This window comes from Sphaerodactylus townsendi, linkage group LG06 (genome assembly GCF_021028975.2).
Source record: "Sphaerodactylus townsendi isolate TG3544 linkage group LG06, MPM_Stown_v2.3, whole genome shotgun sequence".
Lineage (NCBI taxonomy): Eukaryota > Metazoa > Chordata > Lepidosauria > Squamata > Sphaerodactylidae > Sphaerodactylus > Sphaerodactylus townsendi.
The window spans coordinates 106,393,761-106,410,960 of NC_059430.1; the positions used below are offsets into that span (position 1 = coordinate 106,393,761).

The 17,200-nt window shown below is 41.1% G+C and overlaps 1 protein-coding gene across 1 annotated transcript in view; it reads left to right on the top strand.

The window, feature by feature from the left end:
• Positions 1 to 17,200, top strand: part of SCUBE1 (signal peptide, CUB domain and EGF like domain containing 1) — a 213,886-nt gene that overhangs the window by 70,121 nt on the left and 126,565 nt on the right. The window contains exon 4 of the mRNA XM_048501625.1: positions 5,858 to 5,992. Within this exon, the coding sequence (XP_048357582.1) occupies positions 5,858 to 5,992 (135 nt within the window). The remainder of the gene's footprint in view (positions 1 to 5,857; positions 5,993 to 17,200) is intronic.

Here is a 17,200-nt window from a genome sequence, read left to right on the forward strand (position 1 = left end):
AACTGGCCCCCTGTTTAAAAAGTTTGGGGACCCCTGGTCATGGCTATCAGGCTCTGAACTAGATCAGAGATAGCATTGTATAAATGCTTATTTAGCAAATCGTAAAAAAAAACCCTCCAAGGCTACAGCTAATCCCCATTAAAGGGCTTCAAATAGATATGGACTAACATGGGAGAGAGCTCTGAACCCTGAGTCTCATACTGCCAATTCTTTATCCCCTGTGACTACCTTCTTAGAATGGTGGTTTAGAAAAGACTTAAACCATCTTAAGGCTAAACCTCAAATCCCCCACACACTCTGCGCCTCAACAGCAGTAAATGATCAGCCAAAAGTGACAGGTAGATCAAGTAAAGCTTCACAGGGATTTGTTCCCCTTATCCATTTGTATATGAATATTGTCTGGTAGAGTTGCCAAATGACTCCTGAAAGAGTCATAATCAGATACATCATCCAGATCTCTGAAGACGTTCTGCCACAACCAGCTCAGTAAGCTTACCTTAGAACGGCAGATGAGACAATCACAGATGGACTTGTAACTGACCAAGACTGATTTATCCAAATAAATCCCCCCTCCCCGGAAACATTCTTTTTACCATCTTGTTCAATGGCAATCAAAACGTTAGCTGGAATACTTCCTGACTCTTTCCAAATATAATGGGTTAGAAGTGTTTGATTGATGAGTTCTGTAGGAACTTCTCCCCCATAATGCTTTTTAAAAGGGCCTGAACCCGTTATATTTGACCTGTACAGACTCATCCTAAGACCAAATGGTGCTAACAGACACCTCTACCAGTTGGCTCATTGATAAATTGGTTTCTTTGTCAGAGACTGGCATCTGAGATACTTTATTAACATGGAAGTGCACAAAAATGTTCAAAATATTACAAAAAAAATTTTGTGACTCCTATTTCGGGGTCAGCATCTGCTAAATCACCCTAAACAGTTGGGCTCAATAGAATTCAACTGGTACTCTGGTAGTGGAGGAGTTATTTATTAAAATATTTCTTTGTTCAAGGCCACTTCTCTTTCTCCATCTCTGTAAATCCCACCACATAGCTCTTCAAATAGATCTATATATTGCCATACCATATTCAGCCCAAGATTTCAGTCAGTGACACTTTGGATGTCTCACCATGCTCTTCAGTTCCTTTAACTCTTGAGTTCTGTTACAGGTGGGAGAGAATACTGGAGAGCATCCCTGTGTCTCAGTTGCTGGAACCTGATATTACAGGCCCTAAGTGTGGCTTTGACAGATCTAATGCCAAAGTGTGGCTTTGACAGATCTAATCTAATTTAAAGATCTCCTGGGCTTCTTAGAACATCATGAGATCCATCAGCTTCTGGGGGCAAACCATCCTAATTAGTCACTGCACCTGGATGTCACTGTCAACTGGACCCTCAGCACATAGTTCAGCAACACTGACCTTCAGCACATAGAAAAGGATATCACTGTCAACTGGACCTTCAGCACATTGTTGCCTAGCCATGGAACACGCTGGAACGTAGCTCTGCCAAGTAACTTGATACCACACGTGCTCACTTTCATGTGTCTTTCACTTAGGTTCGGGACACTTGCCCAGAGCCAAGACTCATTTGGGGGCATCAAGCTCAAGGCAGGGAGAAACCTCTTCTGACTTCCACAGTTTGACAAACTTGGAATACAGACACATTTGCTGAAATGCTCCTAGTTTGTTATGAACTATATATTGGTGTTTGAGGGCTATATTTGAGCCCTTGAAGAGAAGAATACATGACACAGCAAAGGCAAAGCAAAGCTGCAAAGCCCATCCATCTCTAAGGGACCCAGCTAGACAAAAGCCAGAAAGGGACTAAGCCTCTGCTAGACTGTTTGCGCACAACAGGCGTGAACCATTATATGTTAATTATTGTCTTCTATATTTGATGTACTGTTTTGTACTTTCTTATGAAAGAAAAAGAAAGAACAAGTTGGAAAATGGTTTACTGTAATTTTTGTAAGTGTTTAGTGTCACAAGGTTGGGTCACATTGTCAATAAGTGAACTCTTAGTTTCAATTGAGAATAATATCCCTCTTGGAATTAAATTCCAGAGCCCTTCGGGGATGGGGCAGTATAAAAGTTGAAAGAATAAATAAAATAAATAATAAATAAATTGGGTTACACACATTTTCATCGGAAAGTGTGAATTTGAATGTGGATTTCCCATCCTAATCTGACAGTTTAACCAAGAAAAAGAAAAGGTAGAAGGAAAAGTAGTTTGGATTTATATCCTACTGCTCTCAACCATAAGAAGTCTCAAAGCAACTTACAAACTCCTTCCCTTCCTCTGCTCACAACAGACACCTTGTGAGGCAGAACCGTAGGGAGGGAGAACTGTGCCCGGGGCACGTGTGTGCCCTGCGTCCCCACCATGGCCCCGCATCGGCACACATTCGGGGCAAGACGCCCCCCTGTCTCCTGGGCGCTACGCCACTGTTGTGAGGTATGTAGATCTGAGAGAGTTCTGAGAGAAGTGTGACTAGCCCAAGGTCACCCACAGGATTCATGTATAGGAGCAGGGAAACAGACTTAATTCACCAGATTAGAGGCTGCTACACTTAACCATCCTACACCATGTTGGCTCTCAGAGATCATCCATCAAAGACAGTAATGCTGTCTCAGTATGGAATCCAAGTCTGAAGGCAGAATTCCCTGGTCTGAATTGGGTCAGGTGTAAATGTTCCATCCAGAAATTCCAGCAGTTCCTGAGCCACAATCTGCTCAATAAAGTTGCCCCATAAGGGGGATTGGTTATTGGTTGATAATTGTCCACATCCTTCATGGTTAAATACGACTCCTTAGGAAGAGGTGTCCGCTGCTTTGGATTTGGAATGTTAATTTTTACTATTCTTAAATAAAATCCTTAACAAACTCTTTACTTCTGCATAGGAACTGCCTTAACAGATCTACGCATTTTTACTCTAAAACCAGATTACAAAATTATGGTGGGGGGAGGTGGTAAATGTGTTAATGAAGAATTTATATGTTTCAAGAAATGTCAGGTATCTTAGCTGTGAACAATGGGCAAAAATCCTGCCTTCTGGATCAGGCACGATCCTATCTGTTCTAGCAGTGGTCAGCTTGATGGTATTGAATGCTTGTGAATGCTGTTTTACATGGTCTGTAGAAGTGGAAATGCCATATGATTATGATAATTATTGGCCATTGATGGAACTCTCTTTCTTGAAGTTTCTGCTCAGTTGTAAACGATGTTAGTGACTGGTCATTTACCGTATATACTTGTGTATAATTCGAGTTTTTCAGCACATTTTTTGTGCTGAAAAGCCCCCCTCGACTTATACACGAGTCAGCTGTATTTTAAAAAATATTTTAGGGTTTTTACTTTGTTGGCTGCCAGGGGGCGCAGTTTTTAGGCTAGCACAGGGGTAGGGAACCTGCGGCTCTCCAGATGTTCAGGAACTACAATTCCCATCAGCCCCTACCAGCATGGCCAATTGGCCATGCTGACAGAGGCTGATGGGAATTGTAGTTCCTGAACATCTGGAGAGCCGCAGGTTCCCTACCCCTGGGCTAGCAGCACCAAAATTTCAGGATATCATCAGGTGACACTCCTGATGATACCATCCAAGTTTGATAAAGTTTGGTTCAGGGGTTCCAAAGTTATGGACCCCCAAAGGGGGTGCCCCCATCCCCATTGTTTCCATTGGGAGCTAATAGTAGATGGGGCAACATTTTGAGGGTCCACAACTTTGGACCCCTTGAACTAAACTTCTCTAAACCTGGGGGGTATCATCAGGATAATCTCTTGCTGATACGAGCCAGGTTTGGTGGTGTTTGGTTCAGGGGGTCCAAAGTTAGATCCCCAAAGTGGGTGCTCCCATCCCCCATTGTTTCCAATGGTAGCTAATAGTAGATGGGGCTACCCTTTTGAGGGTCCATAACTTTGGACCCCCTGAACCAAACTTCACCAAACCTGGGTGGTGTCATCAGGAGGGTCTCCTAAAGATACTCTGAAATGTTGGTACTGCTAACATAAACATTCCTCCCCTAACAAGTTGTGTGAATGTTCCTTCTAAAATGACACCTGCCATGTGCAATTTTTAAAATATGTACACTAAAAATAATGAACTATTCTTTTAAAAAGCAGGGTAGTCACAGTGAACAGGCATGTCCATTCCAGTTTTTATTGTAAGATCCATTGTTTAAAACCCTTCCTTACAAAAAACTAAGGTTTTTGTACTTTTAAAGTTATTGTTGATACCATATTGTTCTTGTTGACCCTCTTTTCCACTTACAGAGCTAGTTTACTGCTTTTTTTGAAATATTCAAAAACGTTTAACCTACTGATGCCTCAATTAATGTAATTTTATTGGTATCTATTTTTATTTTTGAAATTTACCAGTGGCTGCTGCATTTCCCACCCTCGACTTATACGCGAGTCAATACGTTTTCCCAGTTTTTTGTGGTAAAATTAGGTGCCTCGACTTATATGCGGGTCGACTTATACACGAGTATATACAGTACTCAAGTCCCCACATCTTCATGTTACCCTTCCAATAGTACTGACCTAGCTAATTTGGTTGTGGTATGGGTCACAATTGGTTGGTGAGACAGTGTTAATGATGAACTGCTGAATTTAATGCTGCCAAGGGAGCTTGGGAAGGTAGAATAAGAATCTGTTCACACCTCGTTTCTCACACCTGTACGTTTGTTTCTCACACTTGTATGTTCGTTTCTCAACAAAAGCAATAAGTATTCAACATAAGAAATATGTTCCTTAGAAGGACTTGTGCTTAGTAGTTTGGTGGATAAGTGAAGGAATGTTACCAAGGATCAGCTATAAACAGCAAGGGGGAGCAGATGCTTTGTTTTGGAAAAGCTACAGTTTCACATACTCACAGCTTTACTCAAATAGGCTGCTCTCTCCTCTGTGTGTGTGAAAGAATGATTTTGCTTAGAGCTTCTGCCTAATCTCAGCATATTTTCTGTTGGCATATTTTTCCTCAACCCCTTTACAAGTCATTACCCCATTATTTCCCTAAAGTAATACTTGCTCTATTCCTGCTGCTCCATAGATGCGCAGAGCCTAATATACCTAAACTATTGATGTCTGAGTTCTCTTTCACCGAGGAGTATGTCAATCAGTGTATGTGTATCTGACTGGTTATGTCAGCTTGAGCTGAGAACAAAATTATACCCAGACTGGTGGAACTAGTGGTTGTTTATTGGAGGACCAAAGCTGAGGTGGGAGCCTTTTCACAGGGAGTCATAGAAAATAAATCAGAGAAGAATAGATCTTCTAGGAAATAATTCCTGGGACCAGTAGTCTGGTGCATTGGGGTTTGGTTTTACTTTTCCTCCAGAGAGAGAGTTATATGTTTGTGAGAGTACAGAATATATATACTAGCCTGTTAGGACCTTGTATAATCCTTAAACCAGCACCATCTTCTGTACCTTAAGAAATATTTTGAACATCTAAGCAATTATCAGTGAAACTGAATGAGCCTGTGTCAGTTCCTGTGCCTGAAGTTTAAAACTGACTTTTAAACTATAGCTCTTGTGTATTTATTTATATTTCTCCTGTGTATCCTTCCATCCAAGTTATTCCGTATTCCCATCTCCTCTGTTAAATAATTTTTTATTCTGTTTGAGTTTGTAATCTGCCTCAGTATTATTTTGTGTCTTATTAACGTGTTTGACAAATATATAATACATAGTTATTGACTAATATGTTTTATTTCTTTTTGAGGTCCTTTTGAATTGTAATGTATTGTAATATTAAGTATTATGTCTTTGTTTTTTGTGTAGATTATCTTTGTTTACTGTGACCTTCAATGGAGATTTATGTTAATAGTTGTTATTGAAATTTATTTCTCTAGATATTGATGAATGTCTGGATAACAATGGTGGCTGCCAGCAGATTTGTGTCAATACTATGGGAAGCTATGAATGTCAGTGCAAAGAAGGCTTTTTCTTGAGCGATAATCAGCACACCTGTATTCATCGCTCTAATGGTAAGTTTCCAGTCAGTGATGCATATAATAACTTGGCCAGTCAAAAATCAGACACAGTTGTTTCTCCTGCTTTAGAATGAAATAAACTTGAAATAAGCTTTCACTATATGATTATGTGTCTGTGACAATAGTAGAATGACACTCACCAGCCATTTGTCTACTGGCCAGTAAAAACAGTGAACCCAAAATATGTTGGGGTTGCCTGTAATGCATAAGGTAGTTGTGGCTGCCCCAAACCCTGGTTAGAAAGGTGATCATGAGTAGTCTTCAAATCTTGTCAGTTCCTGTAGCTCAAAACCATGCCTAAGATTATATCAATAAACTACACTTAGGGATTTCAATCAATCAATCAATCAATATTTTATTTCGGTCAAAGACCAGAAAATATCAGATATAAAATATAAAATCCAGATAGTACATTTCCAGACCAGATACAAAATAAAATTGAGGTAACCAGTTTCCAGAGACTGTTTGTCTAAACCATAATATAAGTTCAAGTTAAAAACTGGAATAAAATTTGAATAAAAGATAAAATCATTGACCCAAATTTCCTATTTTTATTGCCCTACTTGTCCACGCCTTTTAACCACATAGGCACTGAATTTTGCCACCTCTCTGGTTATATTCGGATTGGCATCTTCTAATAGTCTTTCCATGGCACAATCCTCAGGGCCAAGAAAAATTGATGTTGGAAGAGAGTCAAACAGTTTTGCCCTCATTTCTTTGTGAGCACTTAGGGATTTTGTTGTGCAATGGGATGGTTGGTTTTGTACTTTTGTACCCTAGCAATAATTTCATGGAATGTTTTTTTTCTGGGTTATTCTAGTACATTTGTAGATATCCAGCATCATAAAGCAAGGTCAGAGACTTGATAAATTTTACTTGTTCAATGCTGTGAGATGATAGATATTTGAGATTTGCTCAGTTAAGAGCGTAGGTGTTATGCTTATTGCAGCAAAAATGCTTTTTTTTTTTTTCATCTTCCATTTACCCTAGAAGATGGCTTGCTATCTTGGCTGATGTGGCCATGTGGAACTAGACCCTGAAGCTAGACTTTTATAATGTACCCTACATAGATTTGCACTTGACGTCAGCTTGGAAAGTCCAGGTTACTTACCCTCAACACTTATCATGTAATGTATTGTAACCTCAGCGTCTTGCTGGAACACACTGTTCACAACGTTCTACAATGGCATCCGGAAAAAGCCGTGCAAATGCCTGATTATGTAAAGGTGCATGCTTCAAATAGTATGCTAGCAGGTGTAAATGCTTTACTAAGCTTTCGTACATAAAAATATTTACCCAGATTACAAAAAGCAACTCAACTGCTTTGCCAAGCGCATAAATATAGAAACATTTTCATGATTACAAAAAGTAGCGCAACTCCATTTGTGAATTAAGTCCACTAGGTTCCAGCGAGTTGAATCAATGTATGAATGTTACCTCCTACTGAAGAAGAATTCTTCTTGAGTCCACATAATCATATTTACTAGGAATTAGAGTCCATAACACCAAAAACTGAAAGTGATTCTCAGAGTTGAATAAATGTTGAATAAGAGTATCCATATTTTCCTTCAGCAGTGTCTCCCAACCAGTGTCTGCCATGTTACCTTAGAAGGTTTCTGTGCAGTGTTGTTTTGTGGAAGAACTGAAAGGGAACTGTATCAGAATTCATGCTGCTACAGATATTTAAAATGTCTTATGAAATGAAACACTGGTTAATACCTAGGTTTCTCAGTCAGTTGCCAAAGAGAGAAGGGAAGGTTTTTTGAAAAGCCCTCTCTGCACCTGTGTGAACTTAGAAATAGGTAGACATTTTGCAGCTTAGCTCCAAATGGATTGGCAGTGCTGATAAGAAATAGTGGCACTAGAGTCAGCTAGGCCCGTAATTGCGACAGGGGGCAGGGCACGTGGTAAGAACTTCAGAGGGATCATGCATGTCTCTGGGCTGCTGAACAGCTACGCCTTACCACCCGGCAATTGCGTGCTGACGCATGCGGGCTTGAGGGTGGAGCAGGCTGCCTTTATAGGGCAGCACGCGGTGGCCTCAGCCTCTTTCGACACCTTTGAGGCAAACTGACCCACCCTCCCGACAGGGATGGGACATTTTTGTTTCTCGTTGCAGTCCTGAGTGGTGGTTTGGGCAGAGGAGCGCATAGTTTTGGGGGAGACCGGGCTTGCATGCCGGACCTCCCTGCCCTTGGGGGTCTCCTTAAGAGGCTTGGAGAAGGAGAGGGCTTGGGGAGCATGCCTCGAAGGGCCTCTGTAGGCGAGCCCGACACCCCCAAATGGATGGGCCACGAAAGGAATGGGGCGGATGTCCTGTGGCCCAGGAGATAAGTACTCCCTGAAATAGGGTGAAGCCGGGATCAGCCTGGGAGTCTGACCGGCTGAGATCATGCGCTCCTCCTGCTTGCCCAGCTTCGCTTGTTAAGAATTATGTAAATAAAAAGGGCTGTGGCCCTATTTCAGTCCAAGGTGTGTCTGTGAATTAATTGAGTAGCCTCTGCACATCTAGCCGCAAAGGGAAAGCTGTATGCATGGCTGGGAAAAAACACTGGCTATATGGGTTCTATTTAAAAGACATGGCTCAGAGTTGCTGATAGACCTGTCCATGAGTTTGTTTAAAAGCCTTCTAAACTAGTGGCTATCAGTCCATTGTGTGGCAGTGCAGTTCATGTGTTAATATGCACGGAATGAAATAGAACCTTTGTTTTGTTTCTTCTGAACCTATTGCTGAACAACTTCATATGGTGCTCTTGAGCTTAGAAAACCTCTCTTGTCCATTTTCTTTGTACCCATAACTATTTTGTAGAACTCTGTTATAATCTGCTTTTACCAGAAGTTCCAAATACTCCAATCACTGACAAATTTCCTTGTTCTTTTCTGATTTTTGGGTGTTCCAATGGGGAACCAGCACAGAACCATGTTACACAGATTATAGCTCCATCACAGAAGGCATCATGGTATTATCAGCTGTATTAATCATTTCCTTAATTATTCCAAGGATTGATTTCCCTTCTTTACCACTCCTTCGTTTTGATCACTGTTACTATGAGTACTCAGTTCTTTATCCCATGTGAAGAGTCTTGCTTCCTAAATAGGAATTAGAGCGTCAAATTAATTGCCAAGTGTAGGAGAGAAACCTCTCCTCCACTGTCTTTCTCTTTCTATTCTAATAGGAACTGCTGAGTCAGTGTTTGTCACAGGTTGGATCTCCAACCTAGTTTGCCGCAGGTTGGATCCCCAACCTAACTTGCAAATAGACATTATGTGAAGGGGCCCAATAATAGTCCAGGGCCCAGTTTGTCTCAGGAATACATCACTGGGGAAGGCAGGGCTTCAGCCTCCATCAAAGTATTTTCCTGAGCTGAAATGCCTCTGGGAGGGGGTGTTTTCCATATTGTGGGACTCCAAGTGCTGGGGTCCAGATATAGACCATCATACCTTTTATTTTTAGGGATCTTTCTGAAAAAGTGACCGATCTCCAGTGTAAGGTAAGAATGATTACTGAGACTAAATGATTCTCTCCATGCTGGAAAAGAGTTCTTCAAAGGATTCAATAAGACATTAATACATTCTATGTAACTAAAATCACAGCCCATATTAGGCTAACAAATGTCAGTGGTATCAGCTCAGTATTTGATCTGCTCAGTAACTTGACGTATCTGTCTGCCAGTGGGTATAGTCTTGTCGAGTATATGGTTAATATTAGCTAGTGTAACTGAGAAAATTCTTACCTTTCAGATAAGAGGATATGTTTGAGAATGATTGCTTGTTGTTGTGTTTGTGCTTAGATTTCTCTTGCATATTTAGATACACTATCCCTTTTCCTTCATTGTCAAATGCCCCCAAATTAAAGGAAAAATGGTATCCCTGTGATAAAAACATAGCTTAGATTAATGCTCCTATAAGAAAGGAACTGAAAAGTGATAGTACAGATTATGCTTTTTTCAGAGTTATGCAAAGAACTGCACCCTCTTTATACAGCGGTGGCTGGCCATTTAGAACTTCAAAATACGTATTGAAAAACTGAATGTTTTGGCCATGATTGTCAGTTCTTAGAAGCTGAGAGATCTAGGGTCTATAGGTCTTTTAAAATGGACGAACCACCTTGCTTTCCTTGTCTGTTACTTAAAGGCAAAGCAATGCTATACAACCATGCATACTTTTCATTTGATTTTATAAATACTTAAATAAATTTTATAAATAAAATACATGTATAAATAAACATGTTTAGAAAGGCACCTATCTCTAAGGTCCAGTACAAACTACTTTAGGCTTCGATTAGCAAGAATGACAAATCCTTTTGGAAAATACTTTCCAGTTCTTCAGGATGCACAGCCTCCCAGGGTAACCTAGAAACCCTTCCCCATTTTGGGAACAACATTTTAAAACTCTGTTTAATGACTCCTGTGCTACAATATCAGACAGTAATCTGGAGGCAAAGAATGTGGCCCCCAGGATCCAGTTACCTTGGACGAAGCTAAAGTTCTGATCAGTCATCAAAAGATCGGCAAAGTGCCTGGACCAGATCTGATTCTAGTCAAACTTTAAAAGCTAATATGGATCGGTGATCTTCTGTAATTGCTGCCCTGTTCACTGTGGTACATAAGTCAAGAATCATTCAGTACAAGAATCATTCAGTACAAGAAACAGCCTAATTATCAGCAAGTTAAGCAAGGTTTGAGTCCACTAGCACCTTAAAGACCAACAATTTTTCTAGGTATAACCTTTTAAGAGTTAAAGCTCCCTTAATCAGATCTCTTCATATCTGACAAAGGGAGCACTGATTCTTGAAAATGTATCAATTAGAGGTTTTGTTGTCTTTAATGTGCTACTGGACTCAAATTTTGCTCTTCTGCTGAAGACCAATACAGCTATTCAAGCCAACCTTTGACTGGATAAATGGATTCAGGACTCTTGATCCCAGAGCAGAAAGACATTAGGAAAGGAAGTATCACCTTGCAGTATGCTCTGGTACTAACAAATCTGGCTTAGAAATATGCATCACCTAAAGATGGAAAACTTTATGACGTGGATATTGTTCTGCAGGCACTATCAGAGAGGTTACTGTTTTTAATTGAACTTCTAAATCATGCAGAATTTGTCTAGCTAGTAAACTGTAATTATTTCTTCTAAATGCCTAAAAATTTGGGCAGTGTTTCAAAGGAATAGAATTTTTATGACATTGACTTATTAAGGCAAAACATTTATTTTGGGATCTAGGAATAGTACGGAGCAGGCTGTTGAAATGATAATGGGTAAAAATTCAGAAGTCTGTTCCTCCAATTCTTCCTCCTCAGTCAGCCTAGCCTCAAATAAAACCCAGGGATGCCTTTAGGACCCAGCTGCCATGCAACGGTTGCTGAAAAGACTTGCAGCTGAAGAAGGTATTGGCTGTCTTTTGAAAGCTTATATGTGCCTGATGCATGTTGACAGATTTGGAGTCACAGGATGCAAGCTTCACAATTTGACCTGAATGTGCTGTCGATGGATCTTAAAGGTTCTTGGGCAGATTTCTGGAAGATAACTTCATTGCTGATGATAGCCAAATGGGACTTCCAAGTTTAGAGATAGAGTACCCAGTTGTCAGATGCTAGAGAATAGTCAGCGGGTGATCATTGTTGGTCTGTAAGCCTGGTTTGTGTGATGCCCTGGACCATCTAACTGTCCAGTAATGGAAATAGGATGCTGGACTAGAGGGCCTACTGGTTTGATCCACCATGGCTACTCTTGTTCTTACATTCTTAATGCACCCTCATCCCAGTTTAAAACACATTGCTCTGGTTTTCCATGGTACTTATTTAGTCTTTGAACACAAATGGCTAGCTCTGCAATCATGGAGGTGGAGGAGGTGGAGGTTCATACCTTTTCAATGGAGGTGAAGGTTCATACCGTTTCCATTGAAAACTGACACCAGTTGATCTCCGCCTACAAAGATTCCAGTCTTTTGCAAGGGGAAAAGAAGTCACTTGGAAAGGAGCTGTAGGGGCCAATTGGCAGAAGAGGAAAGGTCCTCTACTCTCAACTTCTTCCCTTTGAAATGCCCCCTCCTGAAGATGCTTTCCCCTACATTACTTCACTGGTAACTTTTTATTATTACTGTCTGTGTGTATCATAATTCGCTACAGGTTGCATGCATATAGATATAGTCAGTAGAAATTAGTAGGTCGTGAATGAGATGCTCATTCAACTGATTTCCTCGATCTACTTTATACCTGTGACTACTGATATTCCCATATTGATCAGATGAATACTTTGGCTTTAACTTTTGAGTTCAGTAATTCATAGTGCTTGATTACTGCACCTTTGCTTTGAAATATTATTATGCATGTACACATTCTGCTGTTATTCTCTGTAATTCTTCTTGCAGCTGGCATAATCCCAGTCCACCCGGATTGTCCTTCTCCTTCATTGAATGCCTTTTTGGGGCGAGGTGAGGGAAAATGGGCTGCAGCAGTTTATTGGACCAATTGATAATTGGATAATCTGTGCAGTAACTGGCATCAGGACCCAAAAACTGAGCAGTCTTCAAGTTTGATCAGTCTCAAGCTGTTGGACCTGTTCCCTTTTCTTGAGCAAGACAACGTGCCAAAATTTCTTCTGAGTTTTGATGTTGCAAACCAACATTTTGCTTGAACTACTGTATATTGGCATCAGATTAACCATAGGGTGTGCATTTCCCCTGAGCATCTGAGAATGCTTAATTATCATATGTTGACTTTCCAAGATGGCTCCATCATGATGATCAAAAAGTCCAAACTATGGGGCCACACAGGGTTAGGGGGAAAGTTTCTCCCCTGGAAGATAGGCGACTGAAGTTTTGATGACTGAAGATCAATTCCCATGATCCTTTGGAGGCAGAAAATAGATTGCAGTTTTTTGTCTCTGTCCCTGGGTGGTGCCCTCCTTCTTCAGTTCCTTTCCTGCTTCAGTAGGGAGGCTATGAAGAGAGAGATTTTTTTCTTTAAAAAGTAGCACTTTCTATTCCTTTTTTGTGCCTTTGTCTTCAAGTCTTATTTCCTTCCCTAATCCTTCTGCTAAAAGACTCACTTTCTGTTTTCACTTCTATCGTCACTTCCACTGGAATCTTCCACTGGAAAGCTGGGCATTATCACTTGTCAACTGTGGCACAACTGGGCCCTGACAAATCAAGCTATTGGCCAGACTGAAGCAGCACTCCAGGGAAGACAAGAAAGATATAGCCCCCCACCCAACTCAGAATCACAGGATGCTGATGGAAGAGTGGCCCACCAAAACAATAGTACCATCCCACGGCTCTGCAGTGAATCATCACGTGGGCAAAAGAGAAGGAAGACAATCACCCTGTTTCCAATTGAAGCGGGTGACTCAGTGGGCCATTGCATCCCAATCCATCCTCCTTCCAATAGTTTGAAGAAGAGGTGTCTTTTCTTGAGTATTTTTGAGTATTTTAAATCAAAGAAAAGCATTCCAAAAGAGGGGGGGAAGGACCTCACAGAAGGCTGCTGAACTAAATATTTCTTTCTAGATTCCCCCACTCCTCACCAAGAGAGTAACAGGCAATATGCCAACCTCTTCATCAGATACAGAAGGTTCAAAATGAAGACCATCAGGACTGTTGCAGAGGCACTGAAGCCAGGGAACTTTCTAGCATCTATTGATATTATGGACGCTTGCCTTCATGTCCCTGTTCTTCCCACTCCCTGACAATCTTACATATTTGCAAACAGTCTAGGGATTCGCTGCCCATTGATTGCTTCCACCCCTTTTCCCATGTGCATGTCTGAACTCAGTGAAAGGTGGAGGTAGATTCTCTGGGTTGCCTTGCTGGTGTTGACAACCTAGGAAGGCTATGGCCAGCGGATTGGGAAATCGCCATTGCTGAGCTGCAAAAGCTATCAGATACCACAATACCTGTCCAGATTCAAAGACAACAGAGTGGAAAGAATGGATGCTGTGAAGAGTTCAGGAACATTCTGAAAGTGTCAGTTGGAGGATGTGGCTCAGAACACAGGAAGGGCAGTTAGTGAGTGAGGGTTTAACTGAAGCTGAAGCCCAGTTCGTTTTTTTCCTGAAGTTTTCTTTTGTTAATTCGTTAGAGCAACTTGTAAGCTTGCCTGTTATATGTAATAAACTACAAAAAAGAAGAAGTTTCTATGAGTGTATTGAATCAATAAGCAATTCAAGTAGAAGGGGACTGTGGAGTCTTCCTTGACGTGGTGGCAGCGGTGGGATATTATTGAGCCTAGTAACAGTGCATGGGGAGCACCCATAGTACTAGTGAAGAAAAAGCAAGTGTCTGAGGGTGACCCTCCTGAATTCAGACTGTGTGTAGACTTTAGAAAGGTTAATCTAATGACAACTCTTGATCCTTATCCCACACCCCGTTTGGAGGAATTGGTGGAAAGATTAGCTAGTGCTAAGTTTATAAGCACCTTGGACTGTTCAGAGGGGTATTGGCCAATTCTCCTAAATAAAGAAGCCTCTGAGAGAACAGCCTTTGTATGCGGGCTTAGGCATTTTCCATTTAAAGAGAATGCCTTTGGGTTAAACGGAGCCCAAAACCTTCCAGGAGGTTGATTGATAAGGTTCTTACTGGAAGTTAGATTATGCCTTTGGTTTATCAGGATGATATAGCCATCATGTCTGATTCCTGGGAGACCCATTTGTTCATTACGCATCTGAATGGTTTTGCAGAAGGTTCAGGAAGCTGGGTTAACTTTGAGACCTGATAAGTGTCAATTTGGATGGAAGGGGGTGATATACCTTGGTCACTGTGTCGGCAACGGTCAAATTAAGCCTCTTGAAGCTAAGGTTGCCAGTATTAAGAATTGGCCTATTCCAACCACAAAAGGATATTCCAGTCCTTTTAGGATTAGTTGGGTTTTATAGAAAGTTCATACCTCAACTAAGTGAACTAGCTACACCATTATCAGACTTATGTAAAGTTTAGCTCCATTTAAAGTTGTTTGGAGAGCGATAGATGTCAAACCGTTTTGACGGGTAAAAAAGGCTGTTGTAAATGCCCAGTATTAGTTGCTCCTGATTTTAACAAACAATTTGAAGTGTATACTGATGCTTCCTCGAACGAGGTTTAGGTGCTACATTATTAGTTCAGAAAGGCGAAGACCAATTGATGCATCCAATAGTTTTCCTTAGTAGAAAGCTGTTACCTAGAGAATGTGCATACTCAACGATCGAGAAGGAATGCCTCGCCATTTTGTGGGCAATCAAAAAATTACATCCTTACCTAATAGGGTCTAAGTTTATTGTAAGATCTGACCATAATCCTTTGGCCTTTTGGAGCAAGATGAAAACAGCAATGCTCTCAGATTTTTGAGATGGTCCTTAGCCCTACAAGATTATGAATTTGAGGTTCGACATGTAAAGGGTAAGGACAATATTATTGCTGATGCACTAAGTCGTCAGGGTAATGGTTAATTATATATAATTGCCTGTATGATATGATTGGATCTAACTGAAATTTTGAGACATTTAGCCCCTAAATTTCAGCTGAAAAGGGGCATGTGAAGAGTTCAGGAACATTCTGAAAGTGTCAGTTGGAGGATGTGGCTCAGAACACAGGAAGGGCAGTTAGTGAGTGAGGGTTTAACTGAAGCTGAAGCCCAGTTCGTTTTTTTTTTCCTGGAGTTTTTCTTTTGTTAATTCGTTAGAGCAACTTGTAAGCTTGCCTGTTATATGTAATAAACTACAAAAAAGAAGAAGTTTCTATGAGTGTATTGAATCAATAAGCAATTCAAGTAGAAGGGGACTGTGGAGTCTTCCTTGACAGATGCCCTCCTGGCAAACTGGCCGGAGGGCCTCCTGTACTCTTTTCCTCCAGTTTAATTACTGGGAAAACTACTCAACCAAATGGGGAAACAACAGGCATCGGTAATAGTAGTGACACCATTTTGGCCAAGGAGTCATTGGTTTTCAGAACTCATTCAGATGTCCCAATAACCCCCGTGGAATCTATCTCAGACACCCACACCAACAGGGTCCAGTTCTGCATCAGGACACAACCTGGCTGAATCTGACAATCTGGTGTTTGAAAGGTCTTCCCTCAAAGAAAAAGTTTTATCACAGGAAATAATAGAAATTATGATTTGGGCCAGAAAACTCTCCATCAGAAAAATTTATAACCACAAATGGTAAGTTTTAAAGAAGTGGGTTGAGGAAAATAACATCATTCAAGAATAATCATCTACCAAGAATATTGTTCAGTTCCTTATATATATACATAAGCCTTTATTGACATAATTCAGTTCCTTATTGAAGTTGGCTAGAGCAGCGATAGTCAAGGAGTTGGGACAAATCTGATTCACAGGGGGAAAAAGCTAATTTCAAAGCATACTATGTGGCGATTATGGTGGCAGAGCAGTTCTGGTGGTCAGAGGCCCACTAGGATCTGACTTGGAAAAAGAGATGAACTACTGGATGGTCCACTGTGACTATTTTGCTCAACACTTCGTGGATAAAATCTCTTGCATCCATTCTGACTTGTACGTTAGTGGTGACAGGGTCAGATGATCCGTACATGCTGACTTGTCCAGTTGTTTGAGGTAATTTTTAGTTTGGGTGCTGTGTGGTTTCCGGGCTGTATGGCCGTGTTCTCTGCTAGAACACGGCCATACAGCCCGGAAACCACACAGCACCCAAGTGATTCCGGCCGTGAAAGCCTTCGACAATACAATTTTTAGTTGGTTCAGTCTAAAGATGTAGACAGGATACTTGAAGGCTTGAGACCTACCACCTGCTTGTATGATCCTTGCTCTTCCTGGCTACTTTAATCTGCTGAGTGGCTGGCTGACTGGATCTGAGAGGTAGGTCATACCTTCTCAAGAGAAGAGGTTCTCACTCCAGCCTTGGGTGCATACCTTTTTATCTGCAAAAACCAAGACCAAACACAAAGAGATCGAAAGAAGCTTTGGTCCTGACTTGTTGCCACTACAAAACTGAGTCAAGAGCAAGAGTGGTTATCCTTGTTCCTCTCAGACCTCTATCCATGCACTCTAGGTCACCAGAGCACTCAGTTAATGGAGTCTGAACTCAACCTGGAATCTGCTTCAATGGAGATGGTCTGCCACAACATCCATGTCCATCCTTTCTGATGCCTCGATCACATGTTTTTCCTCCCATTCCTCCCAACTGTATCCATTTTACATATCATCTGCATATATACCAGACTGGGGACAGTTTTACAGTCCTAGGATGGAACTG